Source organism: Eufriesea mexicana, unplaced genomic scaffold (assembly GCF_001483705.2).
Source record: "Eufriesea mexicana isolate 0111107269 unplaced genomic scaffold, ASM148370v2 scaffold1653, whole genome shotgun sequence".
NCBI classification, from domain to species: domain Eukaryota; kingdom Metazoa; phylum Arthropoda; class Insecta; order Hymenoptera; family Apidae; genus Eufriesea; species Eufriesea mexicana.
In genome coordinates, this window is record NW_016909884.1 from 1261709 (window position 1) to 1289211 (window position 27503).

Sequence of the window (27503 nt, forward strand, 5' to 3'; positions counted from 1 at the left end):
CAAATTGCAGGAAGTCCCTCGACGGTGACAATCGAGGGCGCGCCATCAGGAGCACTCGTCGCGAGTTCCTGCGGCGTGGCTCGAGACCGGGGCGTCGTAATGACGTATTTGCCCCGCAGTTACCCCCGATGTATTATACTCGGTGTAAGGTGTACCGTTAACAAGCACGAAGACGCGTGATTCCCGTAATCCTCGAAGGGAAACCCTTTGTCCGCGCGCGAGCAGGGCGACGCGCGTGTCTTCGTCGAACGCGCGGAAGCCCTTTGTCGTCTGCAGCAGAAATTACCTCGAATTAATGCCGCCGGCTTTCTCTACGTCTTCGCCCCTTTCCCCGTACCCGGCTGCGTCTTCGAACACCCCTGCCGCGCCGATTTTCCAGCCATTGTCCTGGAACAGGGCGTGCGTTGTCTGTCGCTGACGTACAGAGGATCTCGCGGCGTCTTCCGGATCGGAAAACAATCCTCCCCGCGATGGAGGACACTTTTTGCAGAGGAATTCTCGATGACACGGGACCGAGGGATGTTTTATCGTTCGCGGAGGTCGGGGAGGTTAATGGAATTTACCGAGGGGGTCGAGGCGTGCCCCGGGACGCGAGGAAAATAAGGGTGGAGCAATTTTTCACGTTGTTGCCGAGTTCCAGCGGATTATTCGAGTAAACTGAACTTTCGAGATAAGTCTGAAAGGAAAAGTCCGGGATATCGGGGTCAGGAGGAAGCGACGCCGCGCGGAACGAGTTGCGGCGCTGCGGCAAATGACAAAAAGTCGACGAGGAAGCAATGGCCGACACACAACCGACGGCGGCACGTCGCGACGAACTGAATCAGCGAAAGCGAACTAATCGCCGAGAGACGTAGCTGAGACGTGGGAATAAACCTTACTTGGACTTCTCCTCGTTGTATCGGAATTTTTATTTACACCTTTACACGCTTGGCGCTCGACTGCGACTGAGAGTCGTTAGACCCGTGAAAGAAGTAATTGGGTGTTGTTTATAGTAGAAAGGAGACACGTACCTGTATTCACGAATAACACGAATTGTTTGACGTCGTTGATTTACAGAGGGTTGACTCGTTGTGTCCGATTTACGTGTATTTTTCTATGCGAAATATTCGCCAAATGGAGATAGTCCGAGAGTCGCCATTTTAGTTACGCGCGGATTCGCCGTCGCCATTACGGGGCCCCATCTTTCTGCGTTTAACCTCTACAAGGATGAATTTTTTTTTAAGCTAATGTTACAATGATTTCTAAACTGTGATTTACTGTTTTATTCTCGAGGGATACTATCGTGAATAGAATTCTAATTTTCTTTTCACTTGTAATAATCGTAATTTTATTAAACTGGATGAACAGGTATGTGACAGTATCCCTGAAGAGGTTTACAGAGGCATAACTATGATTTTTCTGTTTAAACCTTGCGAGGATACCAAGTTGTATTATATACAGTAGCCAAAAAGACTCTTGCTTCTTTTCCAATATTAAAAGTGCTATATAATTTTCTATTTATGTATATATCTAAGAGTTTGAGAAGACTCGAATATTTCTGACTTCTTTTGGCTTTTATTTCGCGTTTAATTTATAGAATATTAATATTCCACGATTGGTGAACGATTCAGATTTTTATTTTACTGTACTGCTATATCTTTTAGGATACACTTCGTTATCGGCCTGATAGGTATAATCGTTCAGCATTCAATTACCTGAAAATCTCTGCCATGCTCTATTCCATAGAGTATCTAAAAATGCATTCTTCCTTTTCAATATTATAAATGTAACTATTATAAGAGACTTGAATATTTCCTATCCTTTTCGCTTTTGTTTCGTGTCTAATTTATAAAATATTAAAAACTTGGACGAAACGGAACTTTACATTAACGAGTATAATAACCAAAATAATATATCTATTTCTATCCTCAATGATTGATTAAATTTTATTTTAAATTTACTTTTCATATTTACTCCGTTTTGAACGATGATCTCTAACTCTCCTCTATCAATGTACATTTATTTCTAAACACACTCCATCTGTAAACGAAATTACCACTGTTACTTCAACAATAAACCTGCAGGCCTTCAACTTTCGGATAGACTAGGTTATCAGTCTAGCAGATCTAATCGTTTAGCTACAATAAAAGTAGCACTCCTTTACCTATGTTCGAAGCGATCCATAATTCCGCTCATTCGTTCGACGATAGCAATTCCATTTACGTCCCGTTGCTTCGAGTGACGACTATACTTCTCTGGAAACTTAGTCCATTGGAGGATCCGCGTTTCCCTTTGCTCCCATTCCCAGCGCCAACAAAGAGACCTCGGGAGAGAGGGGAGAAAAATAGCGAAACAATTTTTGCGGATTAAATTTGCCCGGCGTATTGATCGATCTGCCATGATCCGGCCGGGAAAGATGCCACAAAGCTCTTCGTTATTTAGTTTGATCGATCAACGTTGCGGCTCGACGGAAGTCGTTACAGAAAGCTACCGCACTGAGCGGGATTAATAACCAAGAGTAATGCGATTAAAGGGTTTAATTACCGTGCGCTCGCGCGAGCTGCTCGGAGACCTTGCATGCAACGTCGATCAACGTCGATCGGCGGTCGATCCGCACGATAATCGAGCAAATGCAATCCGCGCTGGAATATTCGGCCTTAATTGTCGTCGCGGCGTGGCGATACTCATTAAAATTGCGCGCGGCGCTTCCGTTTCCGCGTGCATTGAATTAAAACAGTCTTTATACTTTTAATAGAACCGGCGTGAATGCAGTTCGTTATCTCCGTAATTGCATCGCGGGCTCGACCCGAAAGTCGCGGACGGTCATTCGCGACCTCGTCATTTTTATCGGGCCGCGCGCGCGGAACGCTCGCGTGCCATATCTTCAGCTCGCGAAAGTAGTCCACGATCGAACCAGACCGGCAGAGACAAAACGGTTAATCCTCGTCGACCCGAGCGTGCTCCAGTTAGCCCATGGAACACGTTCGTTCCACGCTGATTCGATAACTCGCCCCATTTTTACCGTTCCGTCCTTCCCGGCGTATAGCGTACGCCTGCTTGCTTCCTACCCCCGATCGACCCCCTTGGTCCTCCACCCTCGGTTCTTCCGGCGTTTAATTATTTGCTTCCTGCATCGGCCACCTTCGTCCGTCCCGCGATCAAGAAAATTATTACGTCGCGGTCGATGTCCACCGGTGGCTACGCCTCTGGATACGGATAGGGGAAATCCCTAGCCCGCCATCTTCATTCTACGCTTCTTGCACTCTTTTCGTCTATAATATTCCATATTTCGTGAAACACGAAGTAATAGATGGAAAAAGTAAATTTCTTGTCGTTATTACAAATTAGATTCCTTTTTCATTAAATTTGGCACCACCTTTGACACCGTCAAGGTGTCATTCTGTAAAAGTACGCGAGTTTCGGTTACCGATGTGGCGGCATGAGTGACGAGCACGTGGCAACGATGACGAAGCAGTGATCCACTTGATCTTCGCGGTGGATTGACAAGGAAGGCCCACCGTTAACCCTTTTATCGCGATAGTCATTCAAAACTACGAGCACTCGTTTCTGTTTAACACGTTAAACGTCACGTCGGTCACTAGAGACCGGACTTTCCGTTCAGGCCCGGAAGGGCCCGCATGACGGCTAACTAACAAGGAATGGCACGTAAAACCGGCGTGGCGTTTAACACGTTAAATGCTACGCCGGTCCCCAGGAACCGGCGCTAGACTTCCCGTTTGGGCCCGGTCAGTCCTCAGGGACCGGGCCTGACTAGGACCAAAAGGTGCTAACTTTTGGTATTAAATTTTTTCCCATCTTTGGGCCTTACGTTTGGGAATTCCTATGTTATATGCGATTTTCGTTCATAGCGACGCTGGCAGTAAGAACATAAAGCAGTCCATCCACTTTGAGTGCTATGAACGCATATATGGGTTCTCGCACAACCATTCAATCTGGACTATCAACACTGTATAGTTTTATAAAATAACAATAAAATAAGAAATTTCAGTCAATTCGTCGTAAAAAGTGGCTGGTCCACAGCACGCGTTTAACGTCGCACAACTCAGCCCTCAAAGGGTTAATCTGACCTCTACCACAGGGGTTAATCGAACTCATTTTTCTGCTCCTCATACAATTCGATTCGTTCGATTCTGACGAACGAACCATCGCGTATTTGCTTCAAAACTATCCCCTTTCGTTAGACCAGTTCCATTTTCCCATTGAGAGAAGGAATATTCATAATTCCCGTCGGAATTGGAAATTTTCTTTAACCCCTATTACCTCGTCCGAGGACCAGAGGTGTCGCGTGTAATCTCGAGTCAGAGGTGATCAGCGGAACCCGAATTGGGAAATTGGCGCACGACGAATGTTTGCCGGTCGATATCGGCGCGAGCATTGCTAGCAAGAGGAAGAATGGCGCGGAAGGGTGGTTCAGGGTGGAAATCGACGGGGTGGAATGCGCGTTACGGCGTGTCTTTGCGGCGCGGGAAGAAAATTGGTCCCCGGATGAAAGCCGCGGCGGGGAAAAAGCGAAACGGCTTGGTCGTTCCCGGTTTTCCTTCTTTCCGATCGACTTATCTTCGGTCACGTAGCCGGCGAGAAGCGTTACGATTGAAAGGCGGTCGCTATCGCTGACCGTAAGCTCTTTTTTACTCGCGCGCTGATCGCCGACGTGACCGCGCGATTTCTCCGCTCGCTCCCGGGGACAAAACCGTGTCCGGTGAAGGATCTGAGAACGTATGCCGCGGGACACTCCGTCGATTATCGTCCATTTGCTCCACCTAACGAATTCGTTTCTACCTTGAAACCTCTGTAGCATTCACGTCGAGTTTGTCGCCATGTCCACCGATCTTCGATCTAGAAAACAAAACCGTTCCCGATGAAGGATCTGAGAACGTATGCCACAGGACACTCCGTCGATTATCGTACATTTACTCCATCTAACGAATTCGTTTCTACTTTGAAACCTCTGTAGCATTCACGTCGAGTTTGTCGCCATCTCCACCGATCTTCGATCTAGAAAAGAAAACCGTTCCCGATGAAGGATCTAAGAACGTATGCTGCGGGACACTCCGTCGATTATCGTCCATTTGCTCCACCTAACGAATTCGTTTCTACCTTGAAACCTCTGTAGCATTCACGTCGAGTTTGTCGCCATCTCCACCGATCTCCGATCTAGAAGAGAAAACGATCCCCGTCGTCGAAGTCGTCGGTGGAATCGAAGCTTGGTCGAGGTGAAAAGCAACGATTGCTCGAGCGATTGTTGGCTTGTTAACGGTAGTCGATGCTCGAAATCGTTAATCGAACCGCTTTCACCGAGGATGATTCAGCAGTTGGGTAACCGACTCGGTCGGCGCGGATGAGCCACGTGTTGGCCTGGCGAGCAGGCTGCGACCATTAATCTTGCGCTTTCGAGAGGGAAATTTCGCTCACCCTTGACCCCGCAGCCTGCCGATATTCCCAATAACCGTACGCGCTTTAATTTATGGACGATAACCAGACGCCTTCGACCTTGCTTGCCGATTCGAGCTGGTGAAAAATAGGAGGCGAGGCGAGAGGTCGAGGCGAGAGACGGTATTTTCGACGGCGTTTATTTATCCGGGATAATCCGCGGAACCGGTGCTCCCGCGACGCGTGGCAGACAATGGCGGCCGTATCGAAAAGACGACGCCAGCTAGGGGAAGAACGGAGAACGAGCAGTCGAAGGGACCTACTAAAGCGGCTTTTCTCTTCTTTTGTTTCAGGAATTGGAGAGGAGTTATACCCTCTCGACCCCAGGGGGTAGCAGCCCCGTTTGTTGTCCGCCCTGCAGCCCACCCCCTGCACCAGCCGCATACATATCGAGCGCACGTGCGTCCTCGCGGAGACTCGGCGCCGGAAGTGGGATCGGAGGGCCGCCGTCCCCGGAAAGGGATCCTCTGGCGAGACTGTTGAGGTCAGTCTCTCTCTTCGGAGACCAGCTATCGCTTAACCTTCCACTGCCCGACGAATCGTGAAAAATGTTAGCTTTACGAGTGGCTGCCGTATAGCCTCTAAGGGAATTCTATGGAGTGCTCTGTCTTCTCGATATCGCTACCCACCGTCGGGATTGAACGCGAGGCGTAGTACCGGTTGTCGATATCGAGGCACTTCCCGGAAGCTCTCTGCTCCTCGGGCTTTTAAATCGTTGCCCCGATCGCGGGAGAAATTACAACCCTCGCGGGCAGTAAAACCGGCAATAATATAAATAAGGGACTAATCGTCATCGAATGGGGCCACCTGTGTCCCCCAGCAGGCCGAGCCCATAAAATCCTAGCATGCTCCAGTCGGGCCAATCGTCCGGAAGCAGTAAAACTCTCTCCGTTCTCCGATCCTTTCCACGCGCTTGATCAGCTCGCTATGAGCTCCGGCGCGAGATCATCAATCTTGCCGCCGGCTCCGCTACAACGAATGCATCATTCAACGCGAAGTTGCCACTTAGCGTGACTACGGTTTCGTCGCCTGGGAAATTAACCAGTCACTCGATAAACGATCCGCTGTTGCGTCGTAACTCGAATTAACCGGGATTTTAACGGGGCGCGGGTAAAAAGTCTGAGAAGAAAGCTCTTCGTCGCACAGATGAAGTAGAAACGACACTGCACGAGTATCATTCAACTGATCGAAAGGATAACCCGTCATTCTTGAATTTTGATAATTTTTTGACGCGTGGAAATGAATTTGGAGCCCTTTGCATCCCCTCCGAACATCCAAACCAATCTGTCATTATTCGGAAGTACGTAATGCAACGTGAAAGACGAGCAGTGTAATTCAATTGATGAAACGATAATATAAATCGTCATCCTCGAATTTCGATGATTTTTTAACGCGTGGGAATGAATTTGGAGTCCTTTGCACCCCTCTGTATATCCAATCCTAATACCAATCTGTCATTATCCAAACCTATGTAATGTAACGTGAAAGATGATCAGTGTAATTCAACCGATAAAACGATAATATAAATCGTCATCCTCGAATTTCGATGATTTTTTAACGCGTGGGAACGAATTTGGAGTCCTTTGCCCCCCTCTGTATATCCAATCCTAATACCAATCTGTCATTATCCAAACCTATGTAATGTAACGTGAAAGATGATCAGTGTAATTCAACCGATAAAACGATAATATAAATCGTCATCCTCGAATTTCGATGATTTTTTAAGGCGTGAAAATGAATATGGAGTACTTTGCATCCCTTCTGTATTGCCAAACCTAACACCAATCTGTTATTATTCGTAAAACTTGTCAAAACTACGTAACGAAACGTAAAAGAGGTGCAGATTTTAAATAGGACACCCTATAGAAACTAGGGTGTATCTACCGTAAGAATTTTTGTAACGTAAATTTGTATGTAACGTTAGAACCTTTTTACTGATATTTCGAATACCGTAATTTTGAAGAGAGATCCAAAGCTTTTACAGATTTGTGGAAAACTAACTAATCTTCCCCATGACACGTTAAAAAATCATCGAAGTCAAATTACGAAGAGCTGATCGACAAGTCGCCCTCCGAGACGAAGCTAAATCGCGTTAGCTGTCCGTAATCCTCTCAGCTCCTCATATTTCAGCCCGGTGTGTGCCCACGGTCCTTTCAATTCCGCCGAAATCAACGCCCACCTTGACTCCTCGCCAAGCTTCTTTCACCCCTTCACTCGTTCCCACCTACCCCTATAAATCACGCTACGATCGACGTGGATCGATCGCGACTCACTGGAGCAAACTTTCCATTAGCACTCGGAGGAATTAAGCAAATTCGTGCCCACGTGTCGGTCGGTTAAACACGTCGAACTTGCTTCGTTTTACAGATTCCTGAAGTCCTTCTACAAGGAGCTAGGCACTCGTGATCCACCCCATTTGCCAGCATGGGCGTCGCCTCTTCCACTCGGCACCCTTTGTCCGGCGCACTTCCAGCCGCACCTGCAGCTGTTGCACAAAGGCGAGCAGGAGCACAGACTCGAGAACATCAAGCCCGACCAGATCTTCGCTCCCGTCAGGGTGAGTGCTATAAATCATTCCGCGGAAACTACTTCGTCTCCAGCGACGTGCCGGTTGTTGACGTCGCTCGTAAAACTTCCGCCGGTTCCGCGGACGCCGCCATCGTGGACGAAGGGAACCGGGAAGTGGAAGAATCCTTCGAGAGGAAATTTCCGATAAGAGAGCGCACTCCGTGACGCCTGCGAACTCGGATCCTCGAGCCCCGGTTCCCCTCTTCTTGTCCCCGTTCGAGGGCCTTTGGAAATCTGCTTGAATTGAAATTACCAGCCAGAGGAAGAGGAACACGCGCGCGGATCGAGGCAGAATGTTATCTCGATACGTTGCGTGAAAGTTTTTCGAATCCAGACGCGTCGTTCTACGCCAATTGCACCGACAGGGGATAGAGACCGGCTGTAGATTTGCATGATATCGACTACGTAATTGCGAAAGTCGAGTTTCCCGGGGCAGCTTGCGATGCAACCGCGATTTTCCGTCGCGCGTCGAACGCTAAAACTTGCAACTCCGCGACACGTGAAAGCCAAGTTACCCCCGTTCCACAGTCAAAGTTTCCCCGCTGTTGAATTTCTTTGACGAGTCGCTGCAAACTGTTAACGCCACTGTTCCAACCCTGTCGTATATTCCTGCATTCGGGATCAGTTTCGCCCGCGAGTATCGGCCATCTTCGATATATCCCCGATGTCTAATCCATTGCGAAAATTTTATCGGCAAATGTTCAGCCACGTGGTACAAGAGCTTGTTCCAATTCGTGGATATTCCGAATTTTCCTCTCTCAAAATCCCAATTACGCGCCAATGTAATACATTTTTCAACCGAAAATCAGAATAACGAACGGTATGAGATCCATTTTTCAACGTAAAATCCGAATAGAACGTTCCTTGTTTTAATGGAAGCCTGAAAAAATATATAATTATTCTATGGGAGAGAGGTCGATATGGTGAAGACATGGGATGGGGGGCCACAAATTTTGTGGTCCTGGGGGACCTGTGCTATTGGACTCATCACAGTAAGGCTACCTAGCAGTCCCTACCTCATACTATTAAAAAGTTTGGAAGTTGTATATATAGGAAGCGGAGGGTCCACCGATTACTTGCGAGAAACCTGGAACCTCCTTCAACTAGGCAGCCATCTATCGGCGAGAGCGAGAATTACACCGCTACGTATGAAATCGTAACATCGGCGTTATCCCGAATATCGATGAAACAGAAGACACTGTGACACTCGACGCGACATCTAAGTATCCTGCGATACTCGAAGAATTAAATGTCGACAAAATTTTGAATACGCTGGTAGGATCAAGACGAGTAATATCGCACTGTCTATATCGTTGCACACTGTTATCCAATGAAACGATCCACGTAAAATCCGCATACCGCGATGATGCTCGTGCGGTTTTCCGCCAAAAAATGCCGAGCGCTTATTTCGGTTTACGCTGAAAAATAGTAGCGCAATGGCGCATTGTTCGTTCCAAGTATTCATGGCACTAAAGACGCGCTGAGCTAGAATCCAAACGCGCCGTCAACTATACATCGCAGCTGTGCACAGTGGAATTTCCGCGAAATCCGAACATACCGCAACGTCAAATCGGATCGGGAAGGTATTCGGATAAAAAATGGACAGGTTTAAATAGAAAATACGCAGACACGGACGGAAACGAGCGGAAACGAGGAAAAACGAACAGAACGCGTCGCTTTAATAACGCTGCGCGGGTAGATAGAGACGCGGGGCATATCAGCGTGGACTTCCGCAGGAAATCAAACGGAGAAAAGGAGCAGACGTGGGAAAATTGGCTGCAGTCTGGCGCGATATTTCAACGTTTCGCAAATTCGTTTCTTTTCGGGCTTTGTTCGTGGTCCAGCGCGGATATTGAAGTCGGTGTTGCGTTCTGGCTGCCCCGTCTGGAGCGAGCGACACGGATTGCTCGTCTGAAAACAAAATGGGCCAGAGGGTGGATGGAGCACGATGAGCAAGAGGCAGGTTAAACCGTTCGAAAAGGGGAATGAAACGGGAGAGAGGCTGGTCTTCCGGGTTCTAGAACGAGCCGCTGCGAATTCGCTCGCAACCGACTGTCGATGTTTGTTCCCATGAAAGATGAATCCTCCTCTGAGCAAAGTCGGCGAGTCACGTAGGAAGTTTCGATACGCTTGGCTTCCTGATCAACGGAATTCTTTAGCAATCGAACAAAGAGCTTCTCTGCGCTCGTTCGGTCGCTGCTGCTCCCAAACGGAATTTAGAAGTCAAGTATTCAACGCGGAAGCCGATGTCTCCCTTCGATCCGCTCGGTCGTGAAACAACCGAATACTTTACATTGACAGAAGATAGACTCCTTGGTTCTTACGAGACCCGGGACCCGGCAAGTACTTACGTCAGTCGTGGAAAAAGCGATCGTGGAAAGGCTGGCAATTAGAGGAGATCCTTGGACGTCTCCGAGAACGTCTCTTGTTCCTCCTCGCGTGGAACAAACGGGAGCGACAAAAAGGATCTTCGAAGAAGAGGACACGAGTTCTCTTGCGATCTGGGAACAAATATTCCTGACCCGAGTTCCTCGACGCGATTAGAGTCAGCCACCGTGGAGGACAATTTCATTCGCCCGATCCAAATTGCACGAGAGCTACCCGGAGTTTAGGGTGCTCCTGGTGAGGAGCAGGAAGAACGCGGAAGGTGCTCGAAGAGAGCGTTTAGCAGTCGATGACGGTGGTCCTCTCGAACCCTTTTCGATGTCGTTTCCGATAGCAGTCTGGGATCCTGCCGAGCATCGCGGCAGCATAACTCTTTCGGTGCTGGAATAAAGAAGGTTTTAATCGCGCCGCGAAGATGCGGCGGACGATCAGGAAGAAACGCGCGACCACTCGTCCGGTTCTGGCGTAACGAGGCATTGTTCTGTCGCGGCCCGATAAGATGGTCGAGCTTCGTTAACGTTTCTCGAAAGCCTTTTTTAACCAGCCACGCTGATAACTCCTGCCAAAGTGCGCCACCACCGTCTCTCCCTTTGTGCCCCGAAGGACACTCGGTGATCGAGCTTCGGCCTCAATGGACCCCCTTAATTGCGACCGTACGTCTGTTCTCCTTATTGTGGACTTCCTTCTCTCTCATGATCGGCGCGAGATGAGGAGAATTTTCATCGAAATCGAACGAAAATGGCGAATGCTTTACGATTCGAAACTGTACCGCCATGTTTCATTCCATGGACGCGAATTTCTACCAAAATGGAACGAAACTCGCGAAGTCCTTACGACTCTGAACCGTTCCGCCATGTTTGATTCCATGGACGCGAATTTCTATCAAAATGGAACGAAAATGGCGAATGGCTTACAACTTCGAATCACTCCGCCATGTTTGCTTCAATCGACTCGAATTTCTATCACAATGGCACGAAACTTGCGAAGGCTTTACGACTTAGAACCATTCCGCCATGTTTGATTCGATCGTCGCGAATTTCTATCAAAATGGCACGAAACTTGCGAATACCTAACATTCCGCCATGTTTGATTCGATCGTCGCGAATTTCTATTAAAATGGCACGAAACTTGCGAATACCTTACCACTCGGAACCATTCCGCCATGTTTGATTCCATGGCCGCGAATTTCTGTCAAAATGCAACGAAACTTGCGAACGCTCCGCGACTTGGAACCATTCCGCCATGTTTGATTCCATGGCCGCGAATTTCTGTCAAAATGCAACGAAACTTGCGAACGCTCCGCGACTTGGAACCATTCCGCCATGTTTGATTCCATGGCCGCGAATTTCTGTCAAAATGCAACGAAACTTGCGAACGCTCCGCGACTTGGAACCACTCCGCCATGTTTGATTCGATCGACGCGACATCTACGCTGCGGACGAGACCTTCGGCAGTGTCAACGATCGGAGGCGTGAACGACAGCCGGAACATCGATCACGGAAGGTAGCCTGTCAACTCGCGAGGCAGGCTATACACGCCTAGCGTGAAAATAGCTAGGGTGGCAGGCTCTGCTAAGCATCTCAATCTTCCGGCCTTAATGCCGCCAATATCTGCCTGGCCGGCGAACTAAAGATTTATCGAAGCCACGATAAATCCGTCCACCTCGAAATCTCCTTATCTTTCGGATACACGTACCAGACTGGAACCGAAAGGTCCCAGCCTCGCTCCATCCGTTCCGATTCCGAGCGAGCCGACGTGCGTTGCTAGCCGAACGTGACGTCTGAACGGAACACGCGCGTCTCGTTTATGATCCCTTCCCGTAATACCTCGAGAAGCTTCCATTGGACGTAGGGACAGTCGATATCGATCATGTCCTTCTTTCCTGACAGTGCCATCGTCCTTCCACTGCAGTCGATTCTCCGCTGTCTGCGTAGCTCTGATACAGGTTACCTGAAACAGCATAAAGCAATTAGTTAGTAAATAGAATAGAATATAACCAAATGGAAGTTACACTCGACCCTCCTTAATTCACCCCATAGTTAATCGAATAGATCAACACAAATTAGGAAAATGAATTCTACGTTACATCGAGAAAACCTGTCTCTGACATGTCGCATCAGCTAATCGAAACCGTGTTACTCTATAAAACTAGAACGCAAAAATCGTGTCACGATTACGAAAATTAATTTCGCGTCTAAAATTAATTTGCAAATAGGAGAAGGTCGTGCCCTACCGACCATTAAAAATTTTATTCGTCCAAATTTAAGAAACACGACCTGTCACATTTCTCGCGTAAGTACTCGGAACAGGAAGTCAGCAGCATCCAGCGTAGATTTTTAACGCTCGAAGAGGGTTGACTGCGTTACACACAGCCGACGTGAAAAGAGGCAAAAGTCGGGAAGAAGATGGAAGTGGATCGAAACGGAAAGCGACAGGTCTGCGCCTGGATGCATCGTTCTGCCGGTGAAATTACTCTTTTCGCAGCCAGTTCTCCGCGTCGTTCTCCAGCATCCGGTATGGAGCAGGTCGATAACGCGAGCATGTAACGGAGCCACGGAACGCAGACAATGCGCCACGTCGGCCGGAAACGCGCACGTGGAAAAATGAGCCTCGTAACCGTGCCATTCGAGGCCCACTGTCGCGAGGACGGCCCGCGAGCGCAGACACACGCCTGTTCGCCAAGGTTGTGAAAGCTCGATGCATCCTATGAACTGGCGAACATGCCAGCGAGAACAAACGGGTCCCCGAATGGACCAGCTTTTAAAGCTCTTCGCGCCCTATTCAGCGCATTTCCCGTCCCGGTGTGACGTAATGCAACCCGAAGAAATTAAATTAACTCGGAATCACGATCACCCAGTTTCTAGACACGCGTATGGACATCGGGAATATCGAACCGAAGATTAATAAGGCACAGTGATGCCTCGAAGCTGGCCAATGATGAAACTAACCGAAGCTGAGGAAGCTTTTGCAAAATTCCGAGGGTCTTTTCATAGCAGTGCACCTTTATATCGCTGATGGCTAATTGAAACACTGCCAACAATTACCCAAAATATTGGAAAAGTTTGCTATGAGTATAGAATTCGACCTGGAATGCTCCTAAAAATTATTTTTATCGTGATTATTACTTATAGTGAAAAAATAAATAATTTTGCATACACGAATCCCTTGTTTTGACCTATATATCACGTTTAATTCATTTTCGTTTACATGAAAGTGAATTAACCCTTTGCACTCGGCGATTTTTTCGTTACAGGAAAATAATAATTTGGATACTTTCTGCCATAAGGTTGACGATGTTTTTAAAATGGTAAATAAAAGAAATCCTATGCAATTTAGGACGTAGAATTATTTTACTTCGATATTCCACGTATCGTTGAGTAATTGTAAATTTGATATATTAATTAACATCCATCTTCAGAATCTGACTTAGTGGTAACTGAGAGGCGTCTCTCGAGTGCAAAGGGTTAATATTTAGCACGATAAAGGCTGGAAGACTGTCGAATTTTTAAAATAGTATTTAAACAAATTAATTTTTCATAATTATTTTTACACGAATATTATACTACATTGCCCACGTAAAAATGTGTATTCTGTAGAAAGAGCAATTTGATTGTAACCCTTTCGGTCCTGGAGATATTTCAAACAATTGCTTTCAACCCCTATCTTTGAGGGCTGATTTCACCCCTTCGATATAAACGATGGCTGATAAAAGAAATACGCGTGAAGGACAGCGAATTTTTAGGACAAAATCTCGCTTAATTTCCAAGACACTGCTACTGTTACCTATTTGGAAGATCATACCACGTCAATGGCTTCGCGAAAACAGATACAATTTATGCTAAATGTCACTCACACGCAAACTTCCTGTCAGCAGAACGGAATTCCTTCGTGAAATTCCAGAGTTGTGGAATCGAATCTTGGAAGTGGTGGTGAAGAATGGAAAAAAGGAATTATTGGATCAATGGGTTCCGTGAAAGCGTAGAATTTATCGCGTGACCGATTGCGAAGAATGCGCATCGCGATAATGAGCGCGTTTGCATGGCGAAGCGTCGTCTTGGAGGACGCCGAGCGTTTTTCCGGATCACCGGCGTTCCAAGCGTCGACGTTCGTCGTTGCCGGGATATTATTTCCATTTTCCCGGCGCCCGGGTACGAGTGCAGTGACGAGTGCTCCCCGATCTGGCCAGCTGGAAGTAATTTCTTTGTCTCGATGCTTGCCACGAGACGCCTCTAAACGCGCCTACTCCTCGCAGTGCCATCTTCGTCTCGGACTCGCGCTCCTCGAGCGAAACGCAAATATTGTTCCCTTCGTTCGCTTCTGCTCCTCGCAACAAAGACTATTACCTCTGCGCCATTTCCACTTATTTATTGTCACATGGAGGAAAATGGAGGAAAAGTCAAGGGTTGCTGCGGTTAAAATAACTGCTAATAATTGTAGTATAAAGCTCGTTCTCGCGCTCGTGAAGAATCGAAATGACGTTATGGCTGTTATAACCAGCAGGTTTCTCGGGTCTATCGATTTCCATTATGGTTCCAGTAGCTTTTGAAATATCGTTCTATATCGTTCCTATTTCGGTTTTTTATTTTTTTCGGTTTGCTTTAAAGCAGAAAGGACTCCGAGCTTATGAGTAGCTTAATCTGCCCTAATTTATTCGTTCAGTAATTATTAAATCTTAACTCAATGCACGATTTTTAATTTTCGAGGAATGAACTTTAGCAAAGGAAACCCTAATTTATTCGTTCAGTAATTATTAAATCTTAACTCAATGCATGATTTTTAATTTTCGAGGAATGAACTTTAGCAAAGGATAGTAATTACTATGTCTCGTCACAGGGATCGTAATACATTGATTATTCTACTGGCAATTTCTTACCAAAGATACGTTTGTGTAACATGGGATTGCAAGAAATCAAAATGGCTCCACGGGTTCCTATTCCGGTTCTTATTATATATTATTTGGTTAGATTTAGAGGGACAAGAACTCCAAGCTTATGATAATATTATAACTGCCCCAATTTATTCTTTCCTTAATTATTAAATCTTAACTCAATGCACGATTTTTAATTTTCGAGGAATGAACTTTAGCAAAGGATAGTAATTACCAGGTCTCGTCACAGGGATCGTAGTACATTTGGTTACTCTACTGACAATTTCCTACCAAAATATGTTTGTGTACCATGGGATTGCAAGAAATCAAAATGGCTCCCCTGGTTCCTATTTTGGTTTTTTATTGGATTAGATTTAGAGGGAAAAGAACTCCAAGCTTTTGATAATATTATAATCCGTCCTAATTTATTCGTTTCGCAATTATTAAATCTTAATTCAATGCACGACTTTTAATTTTCGAGGAATGAACTTTAACAAAGAATAATAATTACTATATCTCGTCACAGGGATCGTAATACATTTTGTTACTCTACTGGCAATTTCCTACTAAAGGTACGTTTCTGTAACATGGAATTGCAAGAAATCAAAATGGCTACACGGGTTCCTATTTTGGTTCTTATTATATATTATTGGGTTAGATTTGGAGGAAAAAGGACTCCGAGCTTAGGATAATATTATAATCTGCTTTAATTTATTCTTTCCTTAATTATTAAATCATAACTCAATGCACGATTTTTAATTTTTGAAGAACTATCTTTGGCAAAGCATAGTAATTACTAATTGTAAGTCTCGTCACATGGATCTTAATCCTTTGCACTCCGAATTATTTTTCAATTTTGTTGCCAATAACTCTCTACCATTTCAATTATTTTGTTTGAAATTTACTTCACAGGACAGTTCCTCGACTCCTACTTATTTTAAAGAAATTTGTTTACTGATTGTATTAAATATAGCTCTCAAACATTGCAATTTATACTTTGAATTTATTTGTAATTCAAGTAGTTACTTATTTCCTGTTTTCTTGTCTAGTAAATAAGGAATCAAAGAATGTCGAGTGTAACTGGAAAGTGTGCAAAGTGTTAATACATTGGTTACTCCATTGACAATTTCCTACTAAAGATACGTTCCTGTAACATGGTATTGCAAGAAATGAAAATGGCTGCACTGGTACCTCATTAAAAATTTTGTATCCCAAGAAAGGAATTACATTATATTTGACTTTAACTTTATTCTCAGTAACGCGACGCTGATATTTCTTATTTCAAAAGATTCTTCGTTGATTCCAGCTGCTTCTAAAGGAAGAGAGAAAATAGCAGAAACACGAGCCAGTCGGAAGTTGAATTGAAATCGCGACGCGCTCGAAATGAAGAAATTCGAATGAACACGAAATAACTACGAAACGAGCAGGAAACGAATGGGAATTACGAAGCGTAGGAGAATACGCGAAAACTTATGCGAGAAGCAAAGTGGAAGTCTAAGTAGCTCGAAAGTAAATAGAATTCATCCACGAATATTATCTATTTTCCTAGGAATTATTTTTCTGCCACAATAACCAATGGCTTATTAATTTTTAATTTTAATTACAAATTCCTGCTTTAAACAATTCCAACGATTCGTGTATTTTTCGTAAATTAAAACTGCATTAATTCTCTCGCAATATGAATTTTCACGATACTCGTATGTTAAAATATTCGTATCATCCTTTTGAGGTGAACTTACTCACGTGATAAAAAATTTGGGTTAATTACTGGTCATCGATTGAGAGTATCCACGGTGCATACGGAAAAGCTACAGTGCTATAATTAATTACACATGCATCCTATACCATACCGCATATATACTATATGTATATACACTGCACTATGTTACGGTACGCTATACCGTGTTCAGCGAATATTCGATATTTTCCAACGTGAAATGCGAAATTTCATAACGTATTAAATTTATTTCGCACTTTGTCTATGCTGATAGGTGTGCCTGTATCTCGTGCTGAGAATTAACCTAACGGACAACCGGACAACAATCGATAGCGGCAAATGTGCACGTTATCAAAGGAAAGTGATGCAATTGCTGGACGAGCAATTTTGCAGATAATTTTGCAAAATCCATTAGAGCGTCGATCGAATCAACCGAAATACAGCTGACATAAAAATACGCGTGTACATGCTACACAGAACGTAATCGTAACCGATACACAGCCGACCTTTCAAAAGCTGCCTAACTCGAAATCGAAATTTTCTCGGATTTCGGTGCTTTATAACAGTCACCGGGAAATAACGATCCTTTGAAACGGTTTCTAGAGCGGAAATCGATGTGATAACAATTTTCAGGTGGAAATACAGACGTAAAAATGACCATGAGATATTAGATAGACCCGTGTATTTTTTCGCCCCGTGGCTCAGGGGGTCGCGAATACTTCGCCATTTTATTGTCGCTCGCAACGTTATGGATTCAGCATTGAATAAAGTTCATCGATAGCGGTTGGAATTGAAACCAAATGTAACTGTGCAGGATGTCGATGGAAGTACCAGAGTAAAAATTTTTATATAAGCGCTTGTTTTGAAAATAAAGTATCGAATCTATTGTGATCGCCATTTTTCGCTCCTCGTGAGGAGGAAAGCTATCAACCCCTCTTACGAACTAATCGTTACGTAATATTGGAGCGATGGAAGAGTGATATTGCTATTTCTAGTACTAAACAGTAACCATTTTCTAGAAAAAGAAATTTATTAAATTCTTGTATGGGGGAAATGCTTATGTTGTTGCTGTCGGCGCTCAGGTATCCTTCTCTGTTGCGGTGGTGCTAAAAGGGATGAAAGGAAAAGGAAAAGGAAGGGATGAGTTTCATCCCAGGCCTGCTAGTGGACTCATCAGTAAGGCTACCTAGCAGGCCCTACCTTAGATGGGGGATACTTAGGTAGCATAGGAAATTCTATTAAGTCCAAGGTCGAGGATTCACCGAGGGACTTGTGAGAAAGTCTTCGAACCTCCTACAAGTAGGAATCCATCTATAGGCGAGGGTGAGAACGTTGGTCGCTATACTTATGTCACTTATTTTTATCTATAACGAATAGTTTTCTAGTTAGGGGGCCCTATCTTTATATGAGGTATACTTAGGTAGTATAGGAACTTCTATTAAGTCTAAGGTCGAGGATTCACCGAGGACTTGTGAGAAAGTCCTCGAAGCTCCTTCAAGTACCTAATCTAAATATAGTAGAATCTAACTATGACCTAATCCAAATATAGTAGAATCTAACTATACCACACCCTAATTTCAAAATTCTGTCACTTTTTGCTTCAACTTCAAGTTTGTTTAAAAATTTCGTCACCGTTTTCAAATTTCCGTCACTTGGTTTTTCCATTTTTCCTTTAATACAGATCCCCCATTTTTCTTTTTGAAGTTCTTCCTTTAGTTTTCTGTTTGTGAGTACTTTGACCAGTTAATGATACTAGATATTAGCCGACTTAATGTTTACATCTTCCCTATTTCCTTCACGAAATTAAGTGGCATATATGCGGATAATTCTCGAGTTCATTGTTCGAAATTATGCAACAGAAAATTCGGTAAGACACGAGTTGTATTGCATACCTAGTGTACGACACGATACGAACATCGATACGAGCGAAGCATCAGAGCGTGTACCGATTCACTCAGCTTGCTCGAACAGTGACGAGTTGCTGATATTGCCCGACACGGCCATTGTCTCGCGATGAATACGTTCGATCTGCGGCTGTTCCATTCGCCGGAAGCTTCTCTTCACCTCGACTGCGAGATACGAGATATAGAGAATCGAGGAACGACGTCTCATGCCTAAAAGTTAATCCCCCGAAAGGAATATTAACCTTTAGACTCGAGAACCTTCCGAGGAAGACGAAAGGTGAATGGAAGAATATTAACAGCCCTGACTGGCGGTGTTTTTCCTCGCGAATACGAGCCACTTCGGCAACCATAATCCGGCGCTTTCCTGAATCGACTGGCCGTCCATCTGCTCGCTGCACTAAACCGCTTGGAGGATGTTTTCGTTGAATGAAAGTACAGCACCGTTTCTCAGAGTTTGCGTAGCCGAGCGGACCTTTTATGTCCGGGCTCCTTTTACGACGTATTTAGTTGCAAGGAACGAGCCAGCATTTTGCGGAATATTTCCGATCTTCTTTATCCCGAACGATCGAGTGCAGCGAACGCGGCCGACAGGGGCTGAAACAAACGCTTCTTCGTCAAACAGCGATGTTGATCGATCGTTGCTGATGCAGACGCGCCAGGACGGAATTCATCCCTCGACCGAGTTATCCCTGACGTCGGCCAGGAAAAATACTTGCATCGTCCCTGTCGCTGACGGGGAGCGGACGCGCGAAGCTTAGTACCCGGCTTTCGCGAAGGAAAATTCCGCGTGTTTGTTTACCCCCTCTCTTTGTTTGCCTTCCGAGTTCCTTTGTTTACGTCCGCGGCGAGTTTGTTTGCATCGCGGGTTTATTTGTTTATATACCACCGGTGATGTTCGCGGGACGAATGTCGCTAATAGAGACAGAGAGTAGCGGCAGCGATAGCATATCGATTAGGAACGGCTAGCCGTGTTCGAGTTTGCCGAATAAACAGACCACAGGACTCGGGAAATCACGAGGCTCGCCGGCGTTGATGGAAACAGCCGGCCAATAAAGCACCGAGAAGCCAGGAATCCCGAAACCCTCGGCAGTCGAGGGGGGCTCGAAATAACAGGCTATGGGAGGTCCAGGAACCATAAAGACCGTGGCGATAAGGAGGCTACGGGTGAACACCCTTCCGCTGGAAGGCTGGAAATCACAGGGTGGACTTAGACACCCATTCAAACTGGACACGCGAGCATTAGAATACGGGGAGCCCGGGGGATACGGTGCCCGTTGGAAGGAGAAGGGAATGAAACTAATAATACACAACGGATCGCATGATCTACTTGAAAGGGGGATAGGAGCTAAGCAACAGGCCATAAAGGGGCTAGAGCCACGGGATAATGGTCCCGGGCAATAGACTCTTGCGGACAAGGAGCTGGGTACCAGGGCGCCATGATCGCAGGGTCCTTTATAATCTAGCTCACGCCGAGATTACGCTCGCGATAACGAAGACGGGGCACTAAAACGCGATACAAAACCTCTCCGCAACGATGCCTGTCGAAATTCTCCGCGAAATTGATATATCGCCTCCTTTCCCAGACTATCCTCGTAAACCTTGCAAACCTACCACGTGATAAATTTTAATACGACGTAAATGACGTCGTTAACGAGCTCGTGAGCAGCGCCGAATGATCGAGCAGGCTTCGGTACACAATCGGGATATCTCTGGTCGATAAACGAGCAGCGTGCCGAAGGGGTGGGTAGCTGGAACTCGAGACACGCGACTTTGTCCTCTGACAATCTGTTTCGTGAGCGTGATCCCAACCCGCCGGTAGCAGCCCGATGGATGGCTGATCGCGTGATCGATCGGTAGCCGACGATGGTTACAGCGTCACGGGACAAACGACGTTTGTTTCATCGCATCGCAGGAACAATGGCCGCGAGTACAAAGCACCGCGCGAAAAAACAGTTTTGTCGGACGCTGATTAAATCCGTTTCTAGGGCGAATGGAGAGCAAAGTGCCATCGTCCGGCGGCAAATTCCCTCTTTTATTTGTATTCTCTTTTACGAGCCGCGCAGCCGGCTCGAAAATCACCCGTGTGGCAATTAAAAGTCGCGAAGTCTCGTTAACGGACGCTCAGGTGTCCGGGAAAGCGTGGCGGGAAGCTAGATTCCAGGGGCCCTTTCGTTAATCGTCGCACGTCGATTGCTGCTCGTTGAAAAGTAGCCAAAGATCCACGCGTCACAGGTGAATAACCCTTTATCGTTGGCTATGAAAGTTGGAGAAAATGAAGCGAAAAGTACGCCGGATCACGGACAACTCGTACGCCGGAAGTTGGTTCGCCGGGGGTAGATAAGTGGTGCAATTGTGAGAAGAAAAGTTAGCGGCTTCGTGACCAGTTTCTCGGATACTCCTCGGTTTCGCGATCCCCAGTCGGTTGCCAATTACAACTTGCAACCTCTCGCGCGAACCACTAATCCCATTCGACGGATCAGCCGTTTCCCTGAACCGGGGGAGCCACCGTCTAACTACCGTTTGGCACGTCGCCGCGCAATTTGTCGCTGTTTCGCGAATCTTTCCCGATCAACGGGAAACCTTTCGTGATCGGGATAGTAGACAAATAGAATCACGCGGAATCGTGAATAGGGAACTGAAAGATTTCGTTTTGGGTTTCAGTTGAGCGACGGCACGGTGTCAGAGGCGCCCCGTCGAGTGGCCATCGAGGGTGGTCCCGGAAGTGGAAGAACGACGCTGTGTCTCCGCCTTCTCTACCAGTGGGCGATCCAAGGCGATGGTCCGGCCCTGGCCTTCATCGTTCCCCTTCGCGAACTTCGTGGCAGCCCCGTGTTGAATTACTTGGCTCGAGAATTATTCCCGAGGACGGCCGCCATCGGGGACGCCGTGGCCCAAGTATGGCGCACGCTGCATCTAATGGAGGATGGCGTGCTGTTTATCCTGGACGGGTACGACGAATGCGTGGGCGGAAGAGCATCCCTAGGCGACGCAGTGGATCTACTCGAGGGACGTTTATTCCCGGACGCGAGGATCCTGGTCACTTGCTCGCCCAGTAACTCGAGCGTGCTGTCGCCGCTGGTCCAGAGGAGGATCCATCTGGCCGGTCTCGAGTGGCCGCACGTCGAGAGGCTCTGCGTCGCGTATTTCATCCACAACGACATCGCGGAGAAGGCTTGCGAGTTCCTGGAAGCGCTGAACGTGCAGCCGCAGACTGTCAAACAGCTTGGTCAGCACCCTCTCGGCTGGATTATGCTCTGCTGCCTCTATCAGGTATTTGTCGCCGAAGAATAAAGTTTTTGGAGATAAAAAGCTCGGGATAGGGGACGGTAATCGAGAGTTTAAAGTTCGGTGAAACAAATCGCGAGAAAGTAGCGGAGCGACCGGTTCGATTCGTTAGTGGGCGAAATAAAAGCGATTCCGCGCTGTTTGCACGCCCCGCGCGGCATAAAAGCTCGGAGGGCTCGTAAAAGAGAGTCGACGTCGTTTTAAAACTCGCTCTTTCGTTTCCCAGGACTCGGGCAGTTTACCAACGGAAACCAGCGCATTGGTCCAAGCTGCTGTAAAGTGTATCGTGAAGAGAAGCCTGGATCCGCCGATTCCCTACAACGAGGAGATCCCGGGCCATTGTAGGAAGAGATTGGAGGACTTTGGAAAGGTGTCTCTGGCCGCGCTGAGGGAAGGCAGATGCTGCTACACGGAGGCTGAACTCAGGGCACGTGGCGGGGGTATAGAAGTCACCAGGTTGGGCTTCCTGACCAAGGGATTGACTTTCGGACAACGACGGAAGCCAGACCTCTACGCGCCTATCCACATGGCAGTGGCCGAGTTCCTGGCAGCATACTATTTGACCTCCGTAGCTCAGTACGCGAATATTCTTCGAAGAGAATTGGAAGGCCTACCCTCGGGGATCATTAGTCACCTGGCCGGCCTGCTGGGACCCAAGACGCATCTGATACTGAACCAGCTGTGTCCCCTGGAGGTGCCACCAAGAGCAGTGTTCTCGTTGCTGAAAGCAGCCGGTGCCTCCGATGGCAACATCTCGGCCGTGTGCAGATTGGTCGGTGCAGGACCCGGATTCGGGCCTGCACCCAACGAGAGACCACCAGCGCCTCTGGTTCACACCTCGCCCCTGGAACTCGAGGGGTGGGCACGGATCCTCGAGAGCCCGGCGTGCACCCTCGAAGCCCTCGAGGTGGTGTTCCAAGTGGAGAGAGGCTCGGATCCCAGATATCTGGACGACTTTTTCGAGGCACTGGCCGGGAACGAGAGCGTCAAGCTCGTGAGAATTACGTCGCTGCTCGGGCAAGAGTTCCCTGCGGATGAAGCACAGAAGCTCGCCGGTCACTTGAAGAACGTGGAAAAATTAGGGAACGAAGCTTTTGTACCCCGGCTCGAAGACGGCTCGACGAGACGTATGAGGGATTCGGTAAGGTTACAGCGCGGAAAGTTGCCGAGGGATAACCGTAACGGAGTGTTCGTTAAGCTGACAGGGAAAAAACCGTGGAGCCGTTTGCGCGAACGTAGAGCAATATCGGAAAGTGGATTAAAAAAGTTTTGTCGAGGAAAGTACATGTACATGGACGTACAAATAGATCAGTTTTTAACTCGCAGCGAGAAGCTGCATGAACGGGGGTGAGCCGCCATGCTTCCGGGGTAGACGGAGAAATATTTAGAGCTATTAATAAGGAACGTCTGCTTATCCCGAACGCGAGGAAACTTCTAACAAACCACCCTCGTTACGAGGATTTGTCGCGGATCCTGCCTCGTCCGGCTTTAACCGACGTAAAAACACGTGCATGATTCAGGGCGAAGATTTACGCGTTGCTCGTCGAACGTTCGTGGTTCCGTTGAAATTTCCTTCGCCTAGCGTGGAAGGTCAGGAAGTAAATTAAAAAGTTTACTTTGCTCTCGCATGACAGCGAAGAAGACATTTACCCTTGCTGGGAGCTGCAGGCTGGGAAAAAGAGCGTGTTTACTCAGCGCCGAGGGTGGCGAGGCTTCGAGTTCCCATTTGCATAACCGCTCTGGATTCTCGCGTGCGCGTTTATATTAGCCGTGTCGTATGCCCCACTTTCCGCCATTTTTTCGCCGAAACGAACACGAGCTTGAAAAGAGATCGGGGCATGAAGAGCAATTGCCTGCAGCGGTAACGATAATTCTCCGGTACCCTTGGATACTCTTGCTCGAAATTATCCTCGATATTTTTCCATCCCCCTTCCTATTAGGTTCTTTAAACGAAGACAACGGAGAGCCGGAAAACCCGAGGAAAGCTCTAACTCCGAAGCGCATCGAACCTCGCAACCGTTGGGAGATGAACGAGATTTTTATTCCGAGAGATGACTCTCGGGAAATTTTCAATCCTCTAGCACGTCCTCCCCCGGCAAAGAACTCTCTAGCAACGAATCTCGAGGATGTTCTTCCCCCGAAAAGCAGCGCCTATTCGTCGGAGAGGCTTCCCGCGCGTGGCCCCGTGGCGAGCGAGATATTCGATATTCAAAGCACGCGGAGCGCCGGCCCGCGAGCGAACGCACCCCCAAAACGCGGCAACAAGAACGGGGTAACAATGAGCGGGCCTCGAGAGGGGCTGAATCGCGACTGCATAAAGTCGCAGCGGAGAAAAAGCGGAGAAAGTGGCGGAACAATATGCCCCGGCAAGAATAGAGGCTCGGAGATCTTTCTTCTTCCCTTTTACGAAGGTTGTTCGAGGGTCGTGAAGGGGCGGCTTCGTGGCCCGTGGCGAAAAATTAAGGAGGACGCGGCACGATGGTCTTCGTGGCAGAACGCTAGACCGACTCGCCCCTCTCTGGCTCTCCCTCTTTCACCCTGTCGCGAGTCTACCTACTTTTCTCAGCCCTCGAACCTCCTCTTCCTTTGACTTCCTTCCGTCCTCGTCCCTTCCCGCGCCGCGTCTCCGTCCCTTTCAACCCCCAAGTCTCTGTGACCTCCACGAGCAACGAGTTCCTCTGGATGGACCATCGCGGCTTCTCCCTTCGTCAGCTTTGTCTCCGCGTTCTCAAACTTTTCGCAGACACTTGGCGGAGTTTGCGCGAAGATTCGTGATTTTTCTCGCAGCGGGACTTCCACGCTTCTTCAGCGTTTTGGCGTTACCCGTTTACGAAAAAACTTGGCCACAATTTCAGGCTAGAATCAAATTCCGGAGGTCTCTTAATCCCGTTCCCCTTGAACCCCGCTTCTACTCCCTTCGCTGCCAGTTCCTCTGATTACTCCTAAACAAAGCCTCGCCCGTGTTTGTTTTACTCTTCGCTCCCCGTGCGCGCCGGTCTCATTGCTGTTTCCAATTTTGACGCGCTCGCTGAACCGTCGCGTTCTTTATTGCTCACCCACCCCACCGAGTCGTCTAAGCCGGACCAATAGCGGAGAAAAATCCCCCGAAAGCCGCGAGGAACCGCGACGCGAAGGGCGAAGGGAAGCGTTTAACCACCATTTGCCTGGAGGCGGAACATTCTCCACCCGGCGAGCTCATTGTTGCGCGTCGAGAAAGTGTTTCGCCGCTTCCTCCGCGTCCTTTCCCTCCACTCTATTTCTCCAGCAGTCGCTTCTGCCCGGCAGAAACGGCTAAAATTGCACCGGGATCCCGTAACAGGCAGCAACGCCGCAAAGACCGATCGATGGATCGAAGAGAGAGGCGACGAGCCGAAGAGAGGAGTCATCCGGCTGTTCAGCGGTGCGCCAGGCGGAAAGGAAACACGACTCGAGGCGTGAAAGAGACCGCGACGAAGCTCCGTGGCTCTTCTACCCTTTCGATTGCCCTGCAATTTCGTTGTCCATTCTTCTGCGAGATTCCTCGCGGCCCCGCCCTGGGTTTGTCCGGCCCAATCGGATTGACAGAGAATTGCGGGAGCTTGCTGAAATCCGATCTCGTCGCATGTCTTCCAATTCTTCGTACACTTTGTCCAAAAATGTGTAAGAGTATACAAGAGTTGGGAGTTCCGATTACCGATAAGACGGCGTGAGTGACGAGCACGTAGCAGCGATAATCGGAGTCTCAAAACGAAGCGACGATCCGGTTGATCTTCGCGGCGGATTGACAAAGAAGGCCCACCGTTAAAAGCGCAGCTCGAGAAGTGGACTGGAGAGTTTTACGTGAGAGACGAGAGCAGCTTGTGATAGGAACGGAAGAATATTGTGTACAACGGAGTAAAGTAGAATCGGTCATCGAGTAATAGATCCATTCAACACGTTAAACGCCAGGGACCGATGCTAGACTTACGTTAGAGGGACGTTCAGACCTCGCGGGTATCTACAACCCAAAAGGGTCCGCATGACAGCTAACTGCGGCGTGAATGAAACGGCACGTAAAACCGACGAGGCATTTAACCCTGAACCCCGCTACTACTGGTGACTACAGTCACTGGCCACAAAAATTGAGTAAAATATTAAGACAAGTGTTACCATTCCTCTCATCTCTCTTTGCTAAAAATTGCAAGCTCTATCAGTTTTTCCTTTTCTTTTTTTCTTCAAAGAATTTGTGTCAAAAGACCGAATGCTAACGACTGCTAAAGAATGCTAAAAACTGTAATGTTTCCATCTTTGGCACGTCGCTTCGCGGCCACGCCCGCCGTAGCGAAAGGCTTAACGTGTTAACCTAGCCCCCTCTTTTCGTCCCCTTATAAATGTAAATATCAAGGAACAAAGAGAAGAAAAGAAAAGACAGGACGCTATGTCTTCGCTGTATTTAGGCTACGATTGTAGCTCCAACTCCAACTACTGACCTATTGCGAACAGTTTCAGTCACGTGACAGGAACTAGGTATGAATTGATGAGGAAACGCAGAGGCTCCTAGTCACTCGTATATTTTAATCCGTTTCGCGCCAGCGGCTCCAGCAGATGGTGTCTCTGCGCAGCTCGACGAATTATCGAGTCTCTGGAGAGTTTTGACACTCCGTGGGATTAATGCGTACGCTAAAAACGCTGCAGACGTTCCTTACTTTCGATTAAACGAAGAACCCGCGCCAGGGGAGCCATGCACCGCCCTCGGAACGAATAAATTCCTTCCTTACGTCGCTTATGGCCGGACAAGACTTCCCTTCTTGGCGGATGCCACGGCATGAGCCGCGCTAATGCAACGTTTAAATAATACGAATCTTCCTCGGGGTATTCTCTGGCGGAGGCCGGGAAAGCACTCGAGAGGAGCGAGCTTTTAAACGCCGAGGAAGCTCCGCCACAATGGCCACATAGCACCGCCAGCGATAAGTCGCGGAAAATTCAGCGTTTTTCGGTGACGTTGACGAGGAGACAGCGTTTCGTAAAATCTGCGCCGTGATTAACTGCGCTGTCTGCGGTTCGCGATTGAGTGACAGCTGTCGGAATATTTCCAGTGATCAATGGCTGCGAGTGATAGCAAGCGCGATTGGTCAGACACGCTCTTGATCGGCGAATATAGGCAGGCGTCGAACGAGCGAGTCAGCGGATTCACCCTTTCGTTACCACGTTCTCGAGTGTCTGGCACCTAATCGCTTCCTGACAGCGCTCGCACACGTTTCCAGTTATGTGACGCGTACTTGTCTTCGTACCGAGAATCCTTCAGGTTTTCTATTGACAGCGAAGGGAGAATTGTACGCCAAACGGTACGCTATTTAGGAAATTCCAGTTTGTTCGTTCCCAAACTCGC

At 47.6% G+C, this 27503-nt stretch overlaps 1 protein-coding gene across 1 annotated transcript in view; it reads left to right on the top strand.

Annotated features, from left to right (window-relative positions):
* Positions 1–27503, top strand: part of LOC108548798 (uncharacterized) — a 114081-nt gene that overhangs the window by 42521 nt on the left and 44057 nt on the right. Inside the window, exons 3-6 of the mRNA XM_017901919.1 lie at positions 5724–5914; positions 7798–7987; positions 21533–22141; positions 22383–23271. Coding sequence (XP_017757408.1) covers positions 5724–5914; positions 7798–7987; positions 21533–22141; positions 22383–23271 — 1879 coding nt within the window. The remainder of the gene's footprint in view (positions 1–5723; positions 5915–7797; positions 7988–21532; positions 22142–22382; positions 23272–27503) is intronic.